General features: G+C 38.3%; 1 protein-coding gene across 8 annotated transcripts in view; it reads right to left on the reverse strand.

The window, feature by feature from the left end:
* The window catches only part of PTPN13 (protein tyrosine phosphatase non-receptor type 13), a 224,768-nt gene that overhangs the window by 35,243 nt on the left and 166,980 nt on the right, over nucleotides 1–22,545 (reverse strand). For 5 of the 8 annotated variants that reach the window (XM_006055370.4, XM_025289753.3, XM_006055366.4 and 2 more), the window contains 16 exons: nucleotides 19,023–19,112; nucleotides 18,374–18,481; nucleotides 17,841–17,972; nucleotides 16,359–16,822; nucleotides 15,157–15,303; nucleotides 13,834–13,927; nucleotides 12,913–12,998; nucleotides 11,824–11,977; nucleotides 10,216–10,430; nucleotides 10,012–10,110; nucleotides 8,307–8,671; nucleotides 7,339–7,522; nucleotides 5,348–5,506; nucleotides 4,204–4,375; nucleotides 3,890–4,100; nucleotides 1,406–1,476 (listed from right to left, as the gene is read on the reverse strand). In XM_006055370.4, the coding sequence (XP_006055432.2) occupies nucleotides 1,406–1,476; nucleotides 3,890–4,100; nucleotides 4,204–4,375; nucleotides 5,348–5,506; nucleotides 7,339–7,522; nucleotides 8,307–8,671; nucleotides 10,012–10,110; nucleotides 10,216–10,430; nucleotides 11,824–11,977; nucleotides 12,913–12,998; nucleotides 13,834–13,927; nucleotides 15,157–15,303; nucleotides 16,359–16,822; nucleotides 17,841–17,972; nucleotides 18,374–18,481; nucleotides 19,023–19,112 (2,751 nt within the window). The remainder of the gene's footprint in view (nucleotides 1–1,405; nucleotides 1,477–3,889; nucleotides 4,101–4,203; nucleotides 4,376–5,347; nucleotides 5,507–7,338; nucleotides 7,523–8,306; nucleotides 8,672–10,011; nucleotides 10,111–10,215; nucleotides 10,431–11,823; nucleotides 11,978–12,912; nucleotides 12,999–13,833; nucleotides 13,928–15,156; nucleotides 15,304–16,358; nucleotides 16,823–17,840; nucleotides 17,973–18,373; nucleotides 18,482–19,022; nucleotides 19,113–22,545) is intronic. The other 3 variants (XM_025289751.3, XM_025289755.3, XM_006055369.4) reach the window with 2 other exon arrangements.

Genomic DNA, 22,545 nt, shown 5'->3' on the forward strand with positions numbered 1-22,545 from the left:
TACAAGGAGGGCAGGGTACAGCTACTTTCCTCAGGCTTGAAAGTTACAAACTTCTGAGTTGTCTCTGAGGTCACTAGACAAATAAATGCTCTCCTGACTGTTGTGTGACCTAGTCTGACTCTACTGTGAACCAGAATTATCAGAGAGCAGCAGGAAGGGCCCCTAAGGCATTCAAGATAACGACAGAGGAGGAGAGAAACAGATGTGTTTTAGCTTTCAGAAGATAATCAAACCGTGGCTGCAGCTGTCAGATTTCTCTGAGCTGTTTTGGTACTTAGATACTGGGCTTCCTGGGTGGCTCAGAGGATAACAAATCTGCCTGCAAAGCAAGAGACCCAGATTCGATCCCTGGGTGGGGAAGATCCCCTGGAGAACGAAATGGCAACCCACTCCAGTATTCTTGTCTGGACAATCCCATGGACAGAGGAGCCTGGTGGGGTACAGTCCATGGGGTTGCAAAGAGTTGGACACGACTGAGCTTCTGAGCATGGTGGTGGCCAAATACCCTAAAAGTTTATCTCTATAAAGAACTACTGGATTTACATTTCAAACACTAAGTTTGACCACATTCCCCTGTGCCTAACATTCTTATATGGTATGAATACTGCCAATAAAAGCTACATTTACCAAGCCTGATTATGTAAATGAGAGCATGGAGTCAGACATCCTAGGTTTAAATTCTGCTTTGACTATTTATTTATCCTTTGAGCTTGGGCAAGCTATCATACTTTTCAGGGCCTCGGTTCCTGCCTCTATAAAAGGAGGATATAACAGTCTCACAGGGTTGTTGTGAGTATCTGAGCACCTGGAAGAATGCTTAGTCCAGAAAAAGCATTAAATTAATCGTAACTGCTGCCACCACTCTTAATACTATAATTTCTATTGCTATGCTAGATTACAAGACAGGTGCTTTGTTTACTCATTGCTATACTCACAATGCCCAGAACTCTGCCTGTCAGAGAAAGGAAATTCAGTAACTGCCTGAATAAATTATTATGTGACAATCATTGTAATAAGTTGACATATTATTGTATTTATGCCTCATTTTAACCTTATAAGGTAGATATTTTTATAATAATCTTTTCATCTCTATGGTAGAAAACAGGCTTAGATATAGATCAAGTAACTTGCTAAGGTTACACGGGACCTAATGAACTCAGGTCTGTCTGGCTTTAAATCCTAGGGTCCATGCTGCTCCACTCTTTCCTATCATGCACTGAATTTTAGACAAGCTTTTATTTAAATGTCACTTTTTCACTTAGATTCTACAAAATAGTCTGCAAGGGCAATAGAACACTATATTGACAGCACCCAAACTTGCTTTTGGGAAAACATAGTTACCTCTCCATAAGTACTTGTATCATAAAAAAAAAAAAAAAAAAAAAAAAAATCACTGTATCCTTACCATTGGCTTTGGCTGACTTTGAAGCTGAAAGAGCAGACCTCTTAGAACTGGGAACCACTGGATGACCATCTCTGTGTTGTTTAAAACAGAAAAAGAAAGAAAACAAAATTGTAAATTATTTAAGATATTTGCTTAAGTATCCTTCAAACTATCTATTAACCATTTTGCCTCGAGTTTTATTTTGGATGGGCTTCAGGGGTCCGCTTCCCTGGTGGCTCAGAGGTTAAAGCGTCTGCCTCCAATGTGGGAGACCTGGGTTCGATTCCTGGGTTGGGAAGATCCCCTGGAGAAGGAAATGGTAACCCACTCCAGTATTCTTGCCTGGAGAATCCCATGGATGGGGAAGCCTGGTAGGCTACAGTCCACAGGGTCACAAAGAGTCGGACACGACTGAGCGACTTCACTTCACTTTCACTTTCAGGGGTCTAGGTACTTTCTGACGCTGTAGACAAGATTTTATCAGTCTTCATCTATATATGCTGGAAGGAGATATTTGTGACTGAAAAAAGATTAAGAATCACTTCTTTAAATAATAAAATAATAACTGGCTAGTTTGTAGCTGGAAGCAGGATGAAGGGGAAGGTAATTGGGACTACTCCAGTATTTTGGCTACCTCATGAAGAGTTGACTCATTGGAAAAGACTCTGATGCTGGGAGGGATTGGGGGCAGGAGGAGAAGGAAATGACAGAGGATGAGATGGCTGGATGGCATCACTGACTCGATGGACATGAGTCTCAGTGAACTCCGGGAGTTGGTGATGGACAGAGAGGCCTGGCATGCTGCGATTCATGGGGTCGCAAAGAGTCAGACACGACTGAGCGACTGAACTGAACTGAACTGAGCTGTATCTTTAGTGACTTCAGCAAAGACGAAAGTAGAAAGATTAAAAAAACTGATTTTAGACCTGAGGAAAGGGATGTTCTGGTGGCGCAGATGGTAAAGAATCTATCTGCAATGCGGGAGACCTGGGTTTGATCCCTGGGTTGGGAAGATCCCTTGGAGCAGGAAATGGCAACCCATTCCAGCATTCTTGCCTGAAGAATTCTGAGGACAGAGGAGCCTAGCAGGCTACAGTTCAGTCCATGGGGTCACAAAGCGCTGGACACGACAGACTGACCAACACTCCCACTTTCTTTTTCAAGAGATGCTCTAGTAATCTGGAGGCAAAAAATTCTAGATCTATGGTTAGTAGAATCAGAAAAACATTTTCCCAGGTTGTCTGAACACTTCTCTCCTCCACTAATTAACATCCAGCTACATTTATGAAAATAACTGTAGGCAATCAAATTTTTAGAAATATTGAGGGAAACTGGTCAGGAATTATGTTCAAGGGGAAAAGTATACAATCGAACTTAAAGGTTCAGAAGGAGAAATAGGCTTATGATCAAATGATTTATTAACTGTTCCTATATGGTGGAATACCATACTATGTAAAGTCCATCCTGCGTCACAGACACAAATGTGAAGTTTTCTTTTATGTAATATAAGACTGTAATCTAAAAAGCCTGGGTTCATGTCCTTGTGGAAGGCAGAGTAATGGCTCAAAAGATGTCTGCATTATAATCCCCAGAACTTTTGAATATGTTATCTTACATGGCAAAAGGAATTTTGCAGGAGTGAGTAAATTAAAGATCTAGAGACTAAGAGATTATCGTGGATTATCTCATGATATCACAAGGGTCCTTATAAGTTAAACACAAAGGTAGGAATGTCAGAGTCAGACAGATAGAATGACCAAGGGTGCTGTGATCACTGGCTTTAAGGATGACTGAGGGCTATGAGCCAAGAAAGATGGCCAATGTCTAAAAGGAGGAAAAGGCAAGGAGATACTTTTCTCCTTTGGAAGGGATGCAGCTCTGCTAACACTCAATTTTTAACCCAATGAGACCGTTTTATATTTCTGGCTTCCAGAACTGTTAAGATAATTAATTTTATTGGTTTAAGCCACTACATTTGTAGTCATTTGATAGCAGGAAACTAACACATACATTTATAAAAATTTATTTCCATTATTAAGTGAAAGAAAAGTTGCTATTTGCATTTCTTATAATGGGAAATGGTCAGGAGGTATAGTGGATGCGACAGTCTATGCCTCATTGGTTGTAGGCATGAGGTTCTGGGAGGACAGACTGTGTTCCAGCTCTGGGAATCAAGCAGGACTTGCCAGGGCCAACCAAAATATTCTCATTCCTTTGCCTCATCAGGACTTGTCTGAATTTAGGTCTAAGGCAATCGGCATACAGTTCTTGCTTTATTACTATGATCAGTGAGACTTGTCTGAAGATTGGTCTGGACGGTGTGGGATGCACATGAGTCAAGAAACTGACACAGCCATTTGACTATCATGAAGGAAACACGTAATCTTTACTAATTCCCCATCCATTTAGTCTGCGAATTACTAATTCAGGAATATCTTTAAGAGAATCTAACGGCCTGAAATGCATGTGCACACACACAAAAATCCATGAATAACCGTGGAGTACCTTGTAGCTTTCAGCACCACTGAAGGAAGTGATATGTCTAATGTTCTCTTAGCTTCCTCCAGAGTCATTCCTTGTGTGCTGACTCCGTTCACATAGTGGATGATGTCTAAGAGCTGGAGATTACCCTCTGTGGCTGCGATTGACCTTGGATTGATATCACTAACATACACCACTTGATGAAGGCTGTCACGACCTCCAGATAAGGAAAAACCTTCAGGAAATAGAAAAAATATTTGTTTCCTTAGGCTTAACAGTATGTACTTTTAATCTATCCAAGAAAAGTCACACTGCCCAAAGCTTGAATTTGCCATTACCCAACTCCTCTTTGTTGCACGTAAATGTGATATCAGGTAGCAAATGAGGCAGCACGGGCATCCTGGGTAATTCCAGAACGCGGCCAAGAACTAATCTGACTGTCCTGGGCGCGGCTCGGAGTAGGTTCACTGCGTCTGTGTGAGTCATGTGTGTAACATCTGTATCATTAACCTACAGAGATGAGAAAGGGCCAAAGTGGGATTACAGGTTTTGGAACACAGGAGTTGCTGACAAAATATAGTAATTTCCCTAACTTTCCATTTAATCTATTTTGGCTAGTAGGAGATTCACAATGAAGAGTGGTCTCTAGGGACACTTCTCTGGTGGTCCAGTGGTTAAGAATCTGCCTTGCAATGTAGGAGACATGGGTTTGATCCCTGGTAGGGGAACTAAGATCCCACATGCCAGGGGGCAATGAAATCCATGCAGTGCTACTACAGAACTTGCACACTGCAGTGAGAAGAAGCCCATGTGCCACAACATGAGAAGACTGCATGCTGCACTGAGCAAAGCCCCCCATGTGCTGCAACAAAGACCCCAGTGCAGCAAAAAAAAAAGTCTAGTCTCTAGTTTACTAATAATCTTCCTTACTGTGGAAATCATGAACACAAAGACCAAGTAATTATAAATGAAATAATAATGCTATTACTATTGCTAGTACAGATGTTATTACTTTGCTAATACAGAAAATTTATTCTTAGAGCAATTTAAGGAACTTTTGCTTTCTGAGACTCAAGATTGCTTGTTTAAAGTCTTTCCAAACTATGACTATATAAAGGCCTTCATTTTTAAGAGGTGGAGAAGGAAAACATAAACCAAACGGAGAAATAGAGCATTATATCAACTCAACCTTCTTGGTTTTCCTTCTGCAGCACCGGCTTGATCTCTGGCTCTGCTGCAATGCTCAGTCACTTCAGTCGTGTCCGACTCTTGCGACCCTATGGACCGTAGCCCGCCAGGCTCTTGTGTCCATAGGATTCTCCAGGCAAGAATACTGAGTGGGTTGCCATGCCCTACTCCAGGGGGTCTTCCCCACCCAGGGATCGTAAATGTGCGTCTCCTGCATTGGCGGGTGGGTTCTTTACCACTAGCACCACCTGTCTAGCCACACTGGCACAAACACAGTCTGCTCAAATGTCTTACCTTGATGAGCCGGTCCCCAGGTCTCAGCCTCCCATCACTTTTGGCTGGATCCTGAATGACGTCATGAACGTAACAACCAATGCTCTGATTGCCTTTGGTTACTGTGAAGCCCAGGCTTCCTTTTTCTGACTTATTTAGGGTAATCAGGAGTTCCACCTCCTAAGGAAACAAACAGTGATTCTGTTTTGCAGTACAAAGAGAAAGAAAACTATTCTTTCCATTGATTAACATAGGAGAAAACTAAACCTTAAAAGGCTGCTTAACTTGCCCAAGTGAAGAAGGCAGGTATGTATGTCTAGTTCTAGACAGAAGGTACTGCTCCAACCTCTTGCTTGCCAATGTAAAATAAAAGTTGGGTTTAAATTCAACATTATGTGCTTATCTGGAGATAGCTGACCCAGAACTTACTCAAGCTTTAATTCTTATATTTTCAGAATAAACAAAAAAAACCACCCATGCCAAGAGCAACAGAAGAAAGCTTTTTTTGGGTAAAAACATGAAGTCTGGGTGATTAAATATCACAACTTGATATATTTAGTTGCATGAAAAATTTTTCTTTAAGATTTTAACTGAGGCACAAGGGTTGCTTAGGACCTATAGGCGTGATGACAGATTTCTAAGGAAATCATCCAAAGATTATTTTCACTCTACTGCTGAGAATGAAATTGAAGATGTAGATGCTACACACACACACACACACACTCACACACACACACACAATTATAGGGAAACAAAGTACCTGGAAAGATTAAAGTGTTTATGGGTTCTGACTTCTGATGGTTTTAATCTTTTCTAACTTTTCTATAATAAGTATTTATTACTTATTATATGGGGTTACTAAGAGTCAGACACGAGCGTCTTCACTTTCACGCATTGGAGAAGGAGATGGCAACCCACTCCAGTGTTCTTGCCTGGAGAATCCCAGGGACGGGGGAGTGGGCTGCTGTCTATGGGGTCGCACAGAGTCAGACACTACTGAAGCGACTTAGCAGCAGCAGCAGCAATGCGGGAGACCCGGTTCAATCCCTGGGTTGGAAAGATCCCCTGGAGAAGGAGATGGCAACCCACTCTAGTACTCTTGCCTGGAAAATTCCACGGACTGAGGAGCCTGTCGGCTACAGTCCATAGGGTCACAAAGAATCGGACACGACTGAGTGACTTCACATCACATTTATTACTTAGATAACAAAAAAAAGTATTAAAAGGGTGACTTTGAATCAGTGTTAAGGATATTCTTTTTTTTCAAATTCAAAAAATACTATGTTTATCAAAAATTGGAACTACCAAAAAATTTAGACTTCGTAAACTTTTTTTCAAACAAATTTTTTCACCTTTTACATTTGAAATTAAAAACTCCAAGTGGTCAGACAGAATGACAGAAATGACAAAACTCAGATTCTCTTTCTTTTTCTTCAGATGATTGAGCTATCACTGTTTATGTCCAAGGGATGTTATTTCTATTAGAAATGTGACTTCCAAAGTGAATTTGTAAGTTTAGAAGTTCTAGGGTTATTAGTATAAAGGATTTCATTTAGGCACCCATAAAACAATGTGGAAGAGAACGAAATTACACTCAAACTTGATTAAACAGTAAACAGGTAACTCGTCGAGTTTGGGAAATAATAGGTACTGGGCTAGGTGCTCTGTATATGCTATTTCATTTAATACTTACCACAATACCATGAGGTAACTGGTCCCATTTTACAGCTAAAATTGCTAAAACTCAGAAGAATTAAGTAATTTATCCATAGCATCTGCCAAATTATAGCAAGTCACTGGGAGAGTCAGGACGTGTACCCAAGTCTTTTTGTCTTTTCCCTGAATTCTTAGCAGAGAAACACGGCAGATGTGTTGTCTATTTACTGAGCATAGATATGAGGCTGATCTAAAGGACAGCAATTTCCCTAAAGGGAAGCTGTGTATTTTACTTGAGTAACTACATTTTACTTGAGAAAATATAGAATGTTCTTCATACAAAGGAAATAACTCACCAGTTCAAAGTCTTCAAGGTGGTTTTCCAAGTCATTTTTCAAAGATGTCAAGCTTTCTTGCCTAGTTGGTTCAGAAGTGTGATGCGTATGATATTTATCCATTGCATTTATGGGAACAGATTCTGATTGAGATTGACAGCTCTGCCCAGGAGTCACATCCAGTGGTCGAGGGGGAAGAGGGTTACTACAGAGACACAGCAAGACTATTTTCAAACACATTGCAATGCCAATAGAGTGAGTTTGTACTACAGATAGAAAATGCTTAACAAACATTTACATCTGCTTTTTAGTGAGATCATTTTTAGTTTGATTCTGGACTATGAATTTATTTCACATCTGTTATGTGCTAATATTACTGATTTTTATTCTCTGTCGATCTCTTTAAGCTGCACAAATCAGTGAGAAAAGTTAAATAAATATATTTTTGATTCCCAGTTGTTAATTTTGGAGCTAAGGCTGAAGCTAATGTTATCAGAAGCCTAATGTGTGTTTCAACATAATAAGAAAAAAGAAGAAATAAAGAGCCTTACTCTTGTAGTTATTTTGGATGACATCATAGAAAAAAAAAAACAAACAATAAAAAATGTGAACAAATACAGTTGGACCTGAATATACACAAAGTGAAAGAAAGTGAAAGTTGCTCAGCTGTGTCCGACTCTCTGCGACCTCATGACTGTAGCCCGCCAGGCTCCTCTGGCCATGGGGATTCTCCAGGCAAGAATACTGGAGTGGGTTGCCATGCCCTTCTCCAGGGGATCTTCCCAACCCAGGGATCAAACCCAGGTCTCCCGCATTGCAGGCGGATTCTTTACCGATGAAGCCACCAGGGAAGCCCAAGAATACTGGAGTGGGTAGCCTAACCCTTTTCCACAGCATCTTCCCGACCCAGGAAGTGAACTGGTGTCTCCTGCATTGCAGGCACATTCTTTACCAGCTGAGCTACCAGGGAAGCCCAATATTGACAATACCTGCCCTCATGTTCTGGCTTATTAGGTACTTTCTGAGGATAATAAAACATGGTACAAATGGGATCTTCTTGACTCCTGAGTGCGTCGTGATGACTTTGTGCCTGTGACATCATGTTGCTTAGAGTCTGATGCAAAGCTGAGCTCCAGCTCATGTTGGGTGTCTTTGCTGGAGCTTTCTCTGAGTCGTCTTCTCCACTCCCGCTGCTGTCACTGTAACTGTCTCTCCTGGATGGGGACGTGCATGCTCTCCTGTTTTTGTCAGACGTCTCATTTTCATCTGAGCTGGTGCCTTGCTCTGCACACGCTGTCTGAGGAGGGTCTTTGCTGTTGTTCAGAGGTACTTGTGCTGGAGAGTGCAAGGGGGTCTGTAATGGACACATTTTAAAAGGTCAGGGTGACAACGTATATTAACTTATATTTTCATTTAGGTGAAAATGAACAAATTAAACATCAGTACTTCCTGTTAAAATACTCAATTTTTTGATACAAGTAATTTATGCTCATTAGAGGAAAAAAAATCATATGTAAAAGTAACAACTGTTTATATTGTACAACTTGTACTTTCATTCAGAATTAGAGTCATAGTATATACTGTACTTTGTATCTTGCTTTCAAAATTTAGGTTTCTACCATGAGTATTTTCTGAGATCCTTAAACATGCTTTGCAAACACTGCATAAACTATAATAATCTTAAAACTGGCTACAGCTTTTTATTGGATACAGAGTTCTTTCTAGCTTTTCACTATTAATAGAAATCTAGAACTTCTTTGTATGTAGGTTTTCATCCGAGTTTCTCATTATTTCCTTGCAATTTTCTGTAACAGAAATATAATTTTCTATATTCAGAACATAAGATGTTTTTAAAGGCCTTGTTAAATATTTCCAGATTGCTTTCCAGAAAGACTGTATCAACTTATATACTCAGGAGCTGAGAGAATTTCTCAGTTCTTCCTATCTGATGACCAAAACCAATGTCGTCTCTTAAAATGCTAATGACAATGACCTTACAGAAACGTTAGTTCCCTGTTAATGTCTTTATAATACTCCCTCCTTCTCCCCAGTATAAGGGTTAAAGTTTCTGGGGCCAGACACTCCTGTCTTTGATACCCAGTGATCACGTTCATTGGTAATGGAACAGTATTTTAAGTAGATAGGACAAAGGCTTTCAATTAGATTATTATTCACTTATGTGTGGGTTCCTGACTACCAGTATGCAATTCATAAATAACCATCAAAATAGATTTTGGGTCTTTTAGCTATTCCTTCATACAAGAGAGTGAAATGGACAAACATATTGCCTACTCTCTGATTCCCAGTATTAAAAATTAAGGCCAAAAAAAAAAATCTTAAATAATTCTCATTTTCATCTAAACTAGCTCAGAATGAGGATATTTTAAAATTTGATTCAATGAAGAAATGGACAAAAGGTTTTTATAACCAATATTTTACATCTTTTTCTACTTATGTTTGGCAAATAAATTCCCCAAATCCTAGAATCAGAAGGAAGAGAAGAGAAAGTGAATTACTTTATATTATAAACATCGAATACACTCACAGGTTATGTGACCCATGTAAGATAATACTCCTAGCTAAAGAATTAACTAGGATGAAACCCAGGAGATAATCAACGATGAAACCACTACAACTGAGTTAATCACTCGTTGACATTCTATAATAGTGTAAAGTACTTTTCCTCAGTCTCACCGAAAGAGCAGGGTCAATTTCTGGTAGCACCCCAGGTGGAGGTCTACAGAGGAGCAAGGATACTTCTGGAGACGTTCCCCTGAGAGCGGATATGACCTCCTGGGGGAACCATGAATGAGAAATGAAGACAAGGTTAAACCATTTCATTCCGAAAGACCGATCTGTCTCATTAAAAATGCTGCATTCCACAGGCTGGGGGCTCACCTGTTGAGACAGTCCTTTCAAAGAGGCTCCATTCACTTTTAAGATAACATCTCCCACATCAATTTGTCCACTTTCTGCAGCCGGCTGTCCAGGAAAGAGCTTTTTAACCCTTACTATGCTGGTGTTCATTTGCTCGGGTATAACATTATCCTCTCGAGAAAAACTGAATCCTAGGCCTGAGCTATTTTTCAGCAATTTCACCTCAAATGTATTCTCTGGAAAAAAAAGTATCAAAAAATCTGAGTATTCTGAACAGGCGCTCTCTCTATATGCATGTATAAACATATATAGTTTTGAATACATTATTAAAAAGCCCATTTCCACCATACTCACAGCTTTATATGCACTTATTGCACTCTTATTCTATACTCAAATCCTACTTTACACTCTGTTATTAAGAAAATTTAACTTATTGAACTGAGCCGCATGAAGTAATAGGCTGCCTGATTAGAAAAGTGGGTTCTGAAAATTAGATTCTAAAAAGGAAACTATGTCTTAATTCCATGTTTTATAAACTGCAGAATGACAGAGAAAAGAGGGAAAAATCCAAGAAAAGAGACAGTGAAAGAAATTCAGGCATAAGTGGGACAGATATGGTAAGAAGAACAAAACAAATAACAGAGAAGGGTTATGGGGAAGTGGACAGGTGACCTAATATTTAGGTGAGATATAATTTAATTCAGTAAAACTGTAAGGCATGATGATAAAATTCTCATCAACAGAAGAAATTAAAAGAATAATAACCAGGAAAGCATGAAGAAATATATTTAAAGACATAGTAACAGAAGAAATAATGGATAAACAGAAGGCAGTAAGATTAAGTGGACATGCTAATCTTATTTTCATAATCAGCAAAGATGATATAGGTTGGGCTAATATTTTCTCCTTGTTTTGGGGACTAATTCAGAATTGATGAAAGTTGTATAAGCAAAGAAAAATCTAAAATAAAGACAAAACAATGCTTATGTACCACCACCACCATTTATAAAGTAAAGGACATTTATACCCATCAAAAGGAAGACAGATAGACTCAGAATGAAGAGTACTTCTGTATTATGACTACATTTAACCTTATGAAAAACTCACTACATTAGTCTTGATTTCCTTTTTTCATTGCGAGTTAGTGGCATGTCCAATTTTACTACCAGTTAGCTGGAAAAGTTTGTAAGGAAAACAAGTATCTGGGAACTGTTAGTGAATTTCTATCAGAGTTAGCTTCACAAGTTCGTAAAATCAAATAGATATATAGAAAACCTAAGAGTCAAGGTTTCATATGGGTTTGAAGTCATTCTCAGCAGTTATTTATAGTTATTTTTTTCTCTTACAAATTTTATTTTGAATTTTACAACTATTTTAGGCACCATTAAATGACCATAATTTGTTTTGTGCCTGATTTCATTAGTCAAAGCCTTTCAGACTTCAAGAACTATAACTATGCGTGGTTCCCCCTGCCCTCCCCAAATTCAGTATAGTGCTGCATCAGGTTATTATTTATACTTGACAAGAATCAAGAGACTCAGTATGAATTATGATCCGACATGTAAAAATCAAATTTTGAATAATCCAGGAATAAGTTTAAGGTGAGATGACAGCTTCCCAAGGTCTGACCTTCGGTAACAAAGCTGTAGTCTTTGACATGAGTCATTTTCGTCATCATTTTTTCTGGGGCTTGACCTTGGGTGTCTGGATCAGAGACCGTACACTGGGGGACATGTTCTTTGGATGCTGGAGACTGTCCTTTTTCTAACAACAGATGAACCACCTGTATAAATAGAAGAGTGCCTTATTAACTAAGAAGAAAGTTACATAAGAAAGCAAATAAATTTTCAGGACTTTGTACAGTTGGTGGTATAAAAATCATTTAAAGTAACTTTCTAGTCTACCAAAACACAAGTAGAGGGAGGAAAAAACAGACAAAAGCAAGGGACTAAAAATGTCAAAATCAAGTTTTTTTTTTTTTTATTATTTTCTGTATAAAGAAGATAAATGATTAGAAAGAAAAAAATTCTATTATAAAAATAATATAAACACATTTTAGAAAATTCAGATACTAAAATAAAATCAGATAGCCATTGGGAAGCTGCTGTATGGGCACAGGGAGCTTAACCCAGAGCTCTGTGACAACCTAGAGGGGTGGGATGGGGTGGGAGGCGGAAGAGAGGTTCAGCAGGGAGGGGACACATGCACACTTGTGACTGATTCATGATGTTGTATGGCAGAAGCCAACACATGTGACTGATTCATGATGTTGTATGGCAGAAGCCAACACAATGCTGTAAAGCAATTATCCTCCAATTAAAGATGGAAAAAAATCATTATTATCTTAATAAATATAAATACCATTATAAGCAATTTGTAAACTCCCTGACTTAAGAAGGATACCTGGAAGTGAAACCCACTAGGTATTTGTAGATGTTTATGGAAAAAAAATGTTAAGGCAATCTCTCCCCTTCCTCCTGGCAGATCTCTGGTGATATCAGGGCTAAATGTGATATAGAAAGCCTGCTTCCACAATAAAAATCCTCGTCATAATCCTTGCTTCCCAATTTGGAAGGAAAAAAATATGAGCATGTTTATTTACATTAATCAGGCTTTGTTTCCTGACTAATAAATTTGGAGATCTCAGTGAAACTGGTATTATTCACACATTATTATGTTCTGAGATATCTAGAAAAGGCTGGTATAATGATCTCTTACCTGTCCTGTATTTCTCAGTGTTTCCACAGCTTGCTTGTGGGTAGCCCCTTCTAGACTAACTCCATTGACAGCGAGGACACGATCACCTATAAATTAGGCAGTAATGATGAAAGAAGCAAGTCATAAAATAAGGATTCTACATGTTCTTTAATACCTTAAGGTCTTGTTTTATAGTAATTTGCTCGAGAAGAGACTCAGACAAATTCTGGACAAAAGTCTGTCACAGAGTTTCTTTAACATGTACTTAATTCCTTTCTCTATTCTACAGCTAATCTTAGGTATATTTTCAAACTGGATACTATATATACTATAAAATCAATTTTATTTATGAAAAAAATGACACACAGAGCTACAAAAGCAGAGAGATGGGAGGGAACTAACCTAGTTAGTTCTTATTAGAAATGCAGATGTCATTGTTTTTACAAGGGCACTACCCCTTTCCAATTCTCTGGAAATTTGCTTCTTAAAAAGTACAAAGCCTGAACTAAAACAAGATATTTTCTGATACTCTAGAGGACGGGCTTTCCTAGTAGCTCAGATGGTAAAGAATCTGCCTGCAGTGCCTGAGACCTGGGTTTGATCCCGGGGTTAGGGAGATCCCTTAGGGAGGCCAAGGCAACCCACTTCAGTATTCTGGCCTGAAGAATCCCCATGGACAGAGAAGCCTGGTGGGTTATAGTCCATGGGGTTGCCAAGAGTCAGAAACGACTGAGTGACTAAGCACAGCACAGAGGATAAGCTGGAAATAAGAGTCTTTGGAATCATATCAAGGAGCTTTTTCATGTTGTAATCTTAAAATAATATGTTCTTATTTTATATTATGAATTTTATAATTTGAAGGTCTTCATCAACTTTCCAATTTCTTCTTTATTTGTTGACATGATAATCCTTATGTAATTCCCATACCCACAAACACTCTACCTTTGTGAATTCTGCCATCAGACTCTGCTGCTCCCTTGGGAATAACGGCTTTCACATAAATGCCACCATGTCTGACACTGGTATTCACACCTCCCTAAGTGGAAAAAGACAAATAACATTTTGTCACATGAAAAATGTTGCACTCCATCTTTCAGGTCTGAGACCTAAAAAGCATTCCATTCATCAGCCAAAGCAGCAGCATTACATTAGCACATGCAATTACTTCAATACCCAAGAATATTTCTAGTAAGTTTTCCAAATGCAAAAGCAGCTACGTTTTAGAAACATTCTTTATTCAGAAAATAACGACATGCCAGATCTTGGCCTGGATGAGGGGGTGCTCTTCCTTTCAGAAGTCTATACCACGCATTAGGCACAAATGGCAAGCAAAATCCAGCCATGAAATATTAGTGTGAGAATATAACTGTCAGAAATAAACAGCATATGGAGTAATATACTTCAGATCATATTTGCTAATCTGAAAACAAATCTCATTAGCCAATGGAAAATTTTCTTTTCATTTTAAAAGGTTTTGGTATAGAAGTTGTGCTACAGAGTAGATGAGCTCTAATGAGTAGATGCTCCATCTCTTGTGGATATTCAGCTTTTATTTCCCTTCACAGTAGGAAGATAATAAAATTCTAAAGAAGTTACGGACAAGATAAAAAGGGTTACAGTATTGAGGACTGATAGAAAATCAGGTTTTCTTTTGGATCTCTATACGTTAAGAGTGTTATTTCTACCTTATTTCTAAATGACTTTTCCTAACAAACAACACTCTTCAAATATAAATGGTAATATTACACTTTAGGGTATAGTATATTAATAGAATTCTAAAGCAGTTTCATCAAATAGCCTATGCTCATATTTTAACTTCTTTAGAAGTATTACACATATTTTTTGGAACTTCTAATATTAAGCTACTAATCATATTTACATGTCAAGATGTATTATGAAGTGAAGGGCATATAAATATATACTAGACTTTAATTATTTATGATGTAGGTTAAAATTATTCCATGCTGATGTAGAAGCTGCCAAGTATATATAAGACATACTTTTCAATTTTATATTTTTCAAGTCTTGTATTCAGATTAAACAAGTATGAAATCTCTGGGCGAAAATAGCATTTGTCTAATTTCTTTTAAACCACAGGAAAAAGTGACTAGAAAACATAAGTTTTTTTTAAAAAGTCTTAAGATATAATTCAATTCACAATTTTGCCAATATTTGACAAGTTTCCTTTTTGAAGCAAAATAATTCAAGTAAAAAATTGGCATATGATAGGCTGCCGGAAATGGAGAAGAGAAAACATTTGAAAACCTTGTCAAACAGTACCGTGACACTTATCCCCAAGCTGTTATCATTTTTAGCCAGTTCAACCTCAAAGATATCTCCAGGTTTAGGAGGTGATGAAGGAAAAGTTTTAAAATTCATTTTGTTGGATGTATTCATGGAGGAGGAAGATTCCTTAACAAAGAAAAACAAACAAAAGCATTTCTTGTTAGAGTCAAACAGAATTATTAATGGAAGATCTTTCTCTTTTTGAAAAATTAAGAAAAAGCAAGATATTAAAGGATAGAGTAGACTCAAAAATGATGAAGGCTGGAAAAGATCTTAAGGATCATCTAATCCAAGGCCTTCAGAGTTTAAAACTGAGGAAATTGAGATCTAGAGCCTAAAGGGCTTGCTTCAGGTAAAAAGATATGACTGAGGGAAGCCCAGAATCCAATTCAAACCTTGGCTTTTACATAATCCTTATCCAGTGCTTTTTATACACTCAAACTTAGGAAGCACTTCTATTTCCGTTAAAAAAAAAATCCATATATATCATGTAGTAGCTTTTAACTTGGGCCTTTAAGATGAGTAGGCCTCAAGTTTATTTTGCTAATGTTTAAATCCAATATAAACATAGGCACAACAGCTAAGCCCAACCTATAAGGACATAACTCTCTCAGGAGGAATGCTGGAGACATTAATGAGGAATGTTTCTCAGTGAACAAAGGGCTTAAGGTTCTTTTCTGAATCCACTTGTGAAAATGGGTCTAAATTATATCATGTCTAATATTTCTAGGAAATGGTCAATTTTCTATGTTATTGTTCTTATTATCATACATTCAGAACTTCAGAGTAATTTAGGCTGTTAATAATAAAGTCAACTGTCCAATTATACGAATTACTTAGGAACAATTTTTTCAGATATTAAGTTCTCTTATTAATACAAATATTAAGTATGCAAGAGAAAAACAATTTATAGAAAACAATCATAATCTGTTTATTCATTCTTTTGTGTAATCATGTAGCAAGTTCTTTGGAATTAGTATTCAAAGCTGCTAATTTCTCTGAAAGTTAGCATCAAATGCAGTAGCAGTTAGTAGCATTATACATAAACGATTTCTCCTTTCCAGAATAATATACTCTGTTCATAGTAGATTATTCTGCTCTGTAATACATTTGCTGTTTTTTGTTTTGTTAAGTGGAGGGGGGGGTGGGGAATAAAAACCAAGATTCAAATTAAACGGTGCCTTTTTTGGTATGTGATGATCCTGACTGCTGGAATAAGTGGCTTCATCCATGTCTGAATCTCCACGGTCAGAGTAATCTGGTGCATCAGAAATGCCTGTATTTTTAGCTTTGCTTCGGTTACTGTCAGTAGAAGTCCACTTTTTCTCGGTGGCTTTGGATATCACAGATGGGGAAGGGCTGCCACGCTGCGAGTCCTGCCAGCTGCGGTCAGCTGCATGGCTGGCAAAGAACCCGTTGACCTGGCTCTGTGACAAGCTGGCACTCTCAGTCCTGGAATCTTGAGAGCTCAGGCTGCCCTCCCGTAGGCCCCCAGACAGCCCAAACGAGCTCTCTGAGATGTGCCTCGGGGCACCCCGTGGCCAGCAGTGGTCCTCAGAAGAATTTACAGTGCTGTCTTGCAGGTGGGAAGCCTTTTTCATGTAGTTTTTCGTGCCATTGGCCATGTGCACAGGAGTAGAAGGCACTGCAAAGTCAAAATCAGCCTGTGAGGATGACAGGTTAGTGACACACGCCTGGGCTCACACCCATGCACAATGTTCCCTGGTAGCTGCTGCGAGGATTTTATGCAGGATAACATGTGCACAACACCTGACCAGGGCTTGGAACCGCGACAAGGTCCCAACAAACACTGAAGCTGCTTTCTGTCTCCTTTGCCTCCTCTTTTGGTCTTTCTTTGGGCAACTTCTATGGGAATGTGTACCCGCCTCACCTGAACTCCTCATTTCCATTCCTCAAGACCTGTTTCAAGCAAGTCTCCCCTGTGAAGACTTTCTTAATTCCCTATCCAGAGATAACTTGAATCTCCAAAGATCTTTGTTGAATGGTTATTTATATACTTGTTTTATATTGTCTTAACAAACTGCATGTTTTAGACTCCAAGTAATTATCAAAGAAGGTAATTCCATACTCCTTACATACATAGGTCTTTTAAAAAGCCACTTAGGAAAGCTTTCTAAGACAAAAATCACAGGTGACATGTGTAAAAGAATTATAGATAATACATATATGTGGAATAGAAAAATTGTACAAAATTATATGGTCTTTTACATATGTGTCTTTTACATAAATATGTCTTTTATATTTCTGGTATGTTGGCATCCTTTCCCTTTTATAAACAGGTTCAAGGCAGGACTTCATAGATAACTGTTATATAACTATTTTAATTGGGCAATGATTAAGAATTTTATTTCTAATTTGGCCTAAGATGTGATAGAACACACCAAGTACTTGGAATTTACTCAAGTGATACTGATTTTGCACAACAAATCATTTTTCTGCATGTAAAGAGGAATGAGACAGGAAATCTTAGAAGTGATGAATGAAAGACTTGTACTGATGCATAAAATTAAAGCAATCAGAACTACACATATTAGATTTACAGAAAGGAAATAAAAGTTTAAATCTAATTTATGTGTCAAGGTACTGAAATTTTTGTGGGAACTGGAACAGAATCCACAGCTCAGAGACATCCACAGTGTTACCTTTGGAAAGCTTTTCTTTTGGCTGAGAGATAACAAGGGTCACATCTTCAGGTGCATTTTGCAAAATTTCAACTGCAGCATGGTGGCTGACCCCCTCCAAACTGACACTATTCACAGATATCAAACGGTCTCCTGTAAAAACAGACAACCCAATGTCTTCTACAGCTAAGAGAAATTCAGGCTACATCTTAGAAATGTTACCTCCCCCTCATTATTTTTGTTTTACCCAACTTCTACTTTTGCCATCTGTGCAAATTCACTGTCAGTAAATACTTCAAAGTGAAAGTGTTAGTCGCCCAGTTGTGTGTCTGACTCTTTGCGACCCCATGGACTGTAGCCTGCCAGGCTCCACTGTTCATGGAATTCTCCAGGGAAGAATACTGGAGTGGGTAGCCATTTCCGTCTCCAGGGGATCTTCCCGACCCAGGGATCGAACCTGGATCTCCCACATTGCAGGCAGCTTTACCATCTGAGCCACTAGGGAAGCCCAGTAAATACTTAGGAAATTCCCTAAATTACCTAAAAATAAATACCTGGCTTTAAGCATCCATCCAAGTCAGCTGGTCCTCCAGGAGTAACTGAACTAATAAATACACCTAGATCCAGTCTTCCCATCTTTTCTCCACCAATAATTTGAAATCCTGTGAATCAGCACATTAAAATAAAATCTTCATGGGGAAGGGCAGGATACAGATTAGGAAACTAACAGGAACTATTATATATAAAATAAATAAGCTACAAGAATATATTACATAGCACAGGAATATACCCAATATTTTATAATAACTATAAATGGAATATAACCTTTAAAAATTGTGAATCACTATGTTGTACACCTAAAACTTACATGGCATTATAAATCAACTGTCTCAATTAAAAAAAGTAAAAATGAAAATATCTCATGGCATTGGTGCTTTCAAGGACTAATGATGAGTCTGCTTGACACACAGAAGTGTACAGACTTATACTGAATATGACTTAATAGGTAACACATGTGAGACAGGACTTAAAATTGGTGGAAACATTGCTTGTATGCATTTCACCTTTGGCATTTCCTGACTGGGCAACTGGGAGAAGGGGACTCAGGTGCGGACAAGTGGGCTGGTTCCTCAATGCCCATGTTATGCAATCGACCTTTTCTCTTTGAATTCTCACAGACCTTGAAGAATCTCAGTGACTTACCTAAGCCATACTGGGCATCTTTTTTCAGGTTAACCAGAGTGATCTCCCTTTCTGGTGAAGATGCTATGCTCCATCTTTTGTGTAGCACATCTACGGGGAAATTTTAAGATACAATTAACATGACATGGTTAGGCACTGAGATTGTCTGCTTGTTCCAATTTAAATAATAAAGCTCACTATTAGATTGCTGAGTCACTTTAAAATCATATTTTAATAATATGCTATCATCTATCTGCTGATGAGTTACAGTTTACCAAATGATTATGTTATTCATTTATTCCTTATGAATGGTTCCCTGTGAAATCAGTATATTTCAGTTACAAACGCATAAATAAGTCTCAAGAAGTTCCATGATTTGAGCAAGTTTACTCAGTTAGTCTTCCTTGGTGGCTCAGATGGTAAAGCACCTGCCTGCAATGAGGGAGACCTGGGTTCAATCCCTGGGTCAGGAAGATCCCCTGGAGAAGGAAATGGCAACCCACTTCCAGTCCTCTTGCCTGGAAAACTCCATGGACGGAGGAACCTGGTGGGCTACAGTCCATAGGGTCACAAAGAATTGGACACGACTGAGTGACTTCTCTTATAAAGAGGGAATGTGGATATAGATATGTGTGCATGGAGGGAAAATCATGTGAAGACAGAAGAAGACCTCCATCTACAAAGCCAAGGAGTGGTCTCAAGAAATTAATGCTGCTGACACTTTGATCTCAGACTGTGAGAACAAACCTATGTTGTTTAAGCCTCCCAATCTGTGGGACTGTGTTATGGCATCTCGAGTAAATTAGTACATTTCTTAACATCAACTGTAATTTAATAGTTGACACTTGTCTGTGTGTGACGAGGTGACAGCAAGTGAGTTCAACACACTCAGAAAGATATCTGTTTAAATCTGCAAATTTATCTCTAAATAGTTTTTAGGCATATTGAAACTTTTTGAAAATTAGAGGTTATCCATCAACATATGACTACCCATGGATTACAAACTGCATTATTATGTTATTAATAATAACATCTTACACAACATGTACTAATGCTTAAATGATGCAAATGTGATAGTTCATATTCTAGCAATAAACTCCTTTAATTGCAGAAAACCACCACCACCATCAGATGCTCTCTGAAGTGAATTAACCCTGTCGCTTAAACACCAAGTACCAGTGCAAGCTTGATAGCTCCCTATAGTATACGTGTTTCTACTGTGTTGTTTCTTTTTGACCAAAACGTAGTTTTAAACTCAGCTATAGGGGAGGGAGGGATGCTGCAAACAAATAACACTGAGGAAACCAGAAGTGAAAGAGACACGTGTACCCCAATGTTCATCGCAGCACTGTTTATAATAGCCAGGACATGGAAGCAATCTAGATGTCCATCAGCAGATGAATGGATAAGAAAGCTGTGGTACATATACACAATGGAGTATTACTCAGCCATTAAAAAGAATACATTTGAATCAGTTCTAATGAGGTGGATGAAACTGGAGCCTATTATACAGAGTGAAGTAAGCCAGAAAGAAAAACACCAATACAGTATACTAAAGCATATATATGGAATTTAGAAAGATGGTAACAATAACCCTGTATACGAGACAGCAAAAGAGACACTGATGTATAGAACAGTCTTTTGGACTCTGTGGGAGAGGGAGAGGGTGGGATGATTTGGGAGAATGGCATTGAAACATGTATAATATCATATATGAAATGAGTCGCCAGTCCAGGTTTGATGCACGATACTGGATGCTTGGAACTGGTGCACTGGGACAACCCAGAGGGATGGTACGGGGAGGGAGGAGGGAGGAGGGAGGAGGGAGGAGGGTTCAGGATGGGGAACACGTGTATACCTGTGGCGGAGTCATGTTGATATATGCCAAAACCAATACAATATTGTAAAGTTAAAAAAAAAAAAAACTCAGCTATAATCAACAGAAGTAGTAGTAGTTCAATATTTCTAACTAATGAGATATCAAAAAAAAAGGAAAAAGATCACTGGACAATGGTATGAAGAGCCTTATATATTTAGTTTATACAAATAATGTTCATGAATTAGTTATTGTCTAAATTAATATTATCTAAGTGGCTGATATGCTGCTGCTGCTATGTCACTTCAGTCATGTCCGACTCTACTGTCATCCTAAAATAGATGATTAACTCTAATTTTCAGCTAGAGTTGAATAAAAAATACAACAGAATGAAACTGATAAAATGAAACAAATAAGGGATGAAGTCATGTTAGGTATTAAATGTAAACTTTTATCACCATTGTGAAGACAGAGTCCATTTCCTTTATGCAGAGTGTTTCTGCCTTTGATTATAAAAGTGATCAATATTCTGAATGTTTTTAAGGAGTATCTGCTACAAGTCAAAGGTATTGATTCAAAGAATAAAAATGCCATTTCTTTATTTATTTCCAACAATATGTACTTACAAGATTGGTTATTTATGCTACTTATTTTAAAAAATATGTGTGTGCATGTATATAAAACATTTCCTAGGTAAACAATATTGGGACATATGTACATACACTCACTAATTAATCTTTTTGGTATTTATTTCTCTAACTAGAAGCAACAGATTAGGCTCTCTATATTCAAGGATTCATCAGTGAGATTTGAATATTCATTCATTCAGTTATACTTTCACCTTTCAAATACTGTGTTGGCCAAAAAGTTCGTTTGGGGTTTTCCATAACATCTTAACAGAAAAACCCGAGTGAACTTTTTGGCTAACCCAACATTTGCTGAATAATATTCCTATGAAAGTCACTCATTAGGCAACTGGTGAAAATAAAGAGAGATAATACAAAAAAGTGACAATATATATAAAAACTGCTAGCGTAATAAAGTTGGCTCAGATCAGAGCTCAATCAGGTCAGGCTAGAAGAACAAAGATTTGTCTGATGAACAGAATGGTAACCACTCAAAGAAATATTTGTATCACAAAAGTATGAGTCGGACCTGTAAGAGCAGAGAGCTTTCTCCCTGCCAGAAATAAAAGAGACTTCAGGGACATGTGTGTGCACGCATGCACGCACACAGTCGTGTCTGACTCTTCATGACTCCATGGACTGTAGCCCACCAGGCTCCTCTGTTCATGGAATTTTCTAGGAAAAATACTGAAGCGGGTTGCCATTTCCTTCTCCAGGGGATCTTCCCAACCTGGGGATCAAACCCAAGTCTCTTGCATCTTCTGCATTGACAGGCAGTTCCTTTACCCCTGTGCCATCTGGGAAGCTCCTCAAGGACATGAGGTACAGTTTAAAAAGTGGATTATGTAGATGGTATACATGTAAAACATGTAGAAAGAAAAGAAAGTGAAGTCGCTCAGTCGTGTCTGACTCTTTGCGACCCCGTGGACTGTAACCTACCAGGCTTCTCCGTCCGTGGGATTTTCCAGGCAAGAATACTGGAGTGGGTTGCCATTTCCTTCTCCAGGGGATCTTCCCGACCCAGAGATTGAACCTGGGTCTCTCGCACTGTAGGCAGACGCTTTACCATTTGAGCCAGCCTGGACAATCATGTAAGGCATTA

Source organism: Bubalus bubalis, chromosome 7, assembly GCF_019923935.1.
Source record: "Bubalus bubalis isolate 160015118507 breed Murrah chromosome 7, NDDB_SH_1, whole genome shotgun sequence".
In the NCBI taxonomy this organism is placed as follows: Eukaryota; Metazoa; Chordata; class Mammalia; order Artiodactyla; family Bovidae; genus Bubalus; species Bubalus bubalis.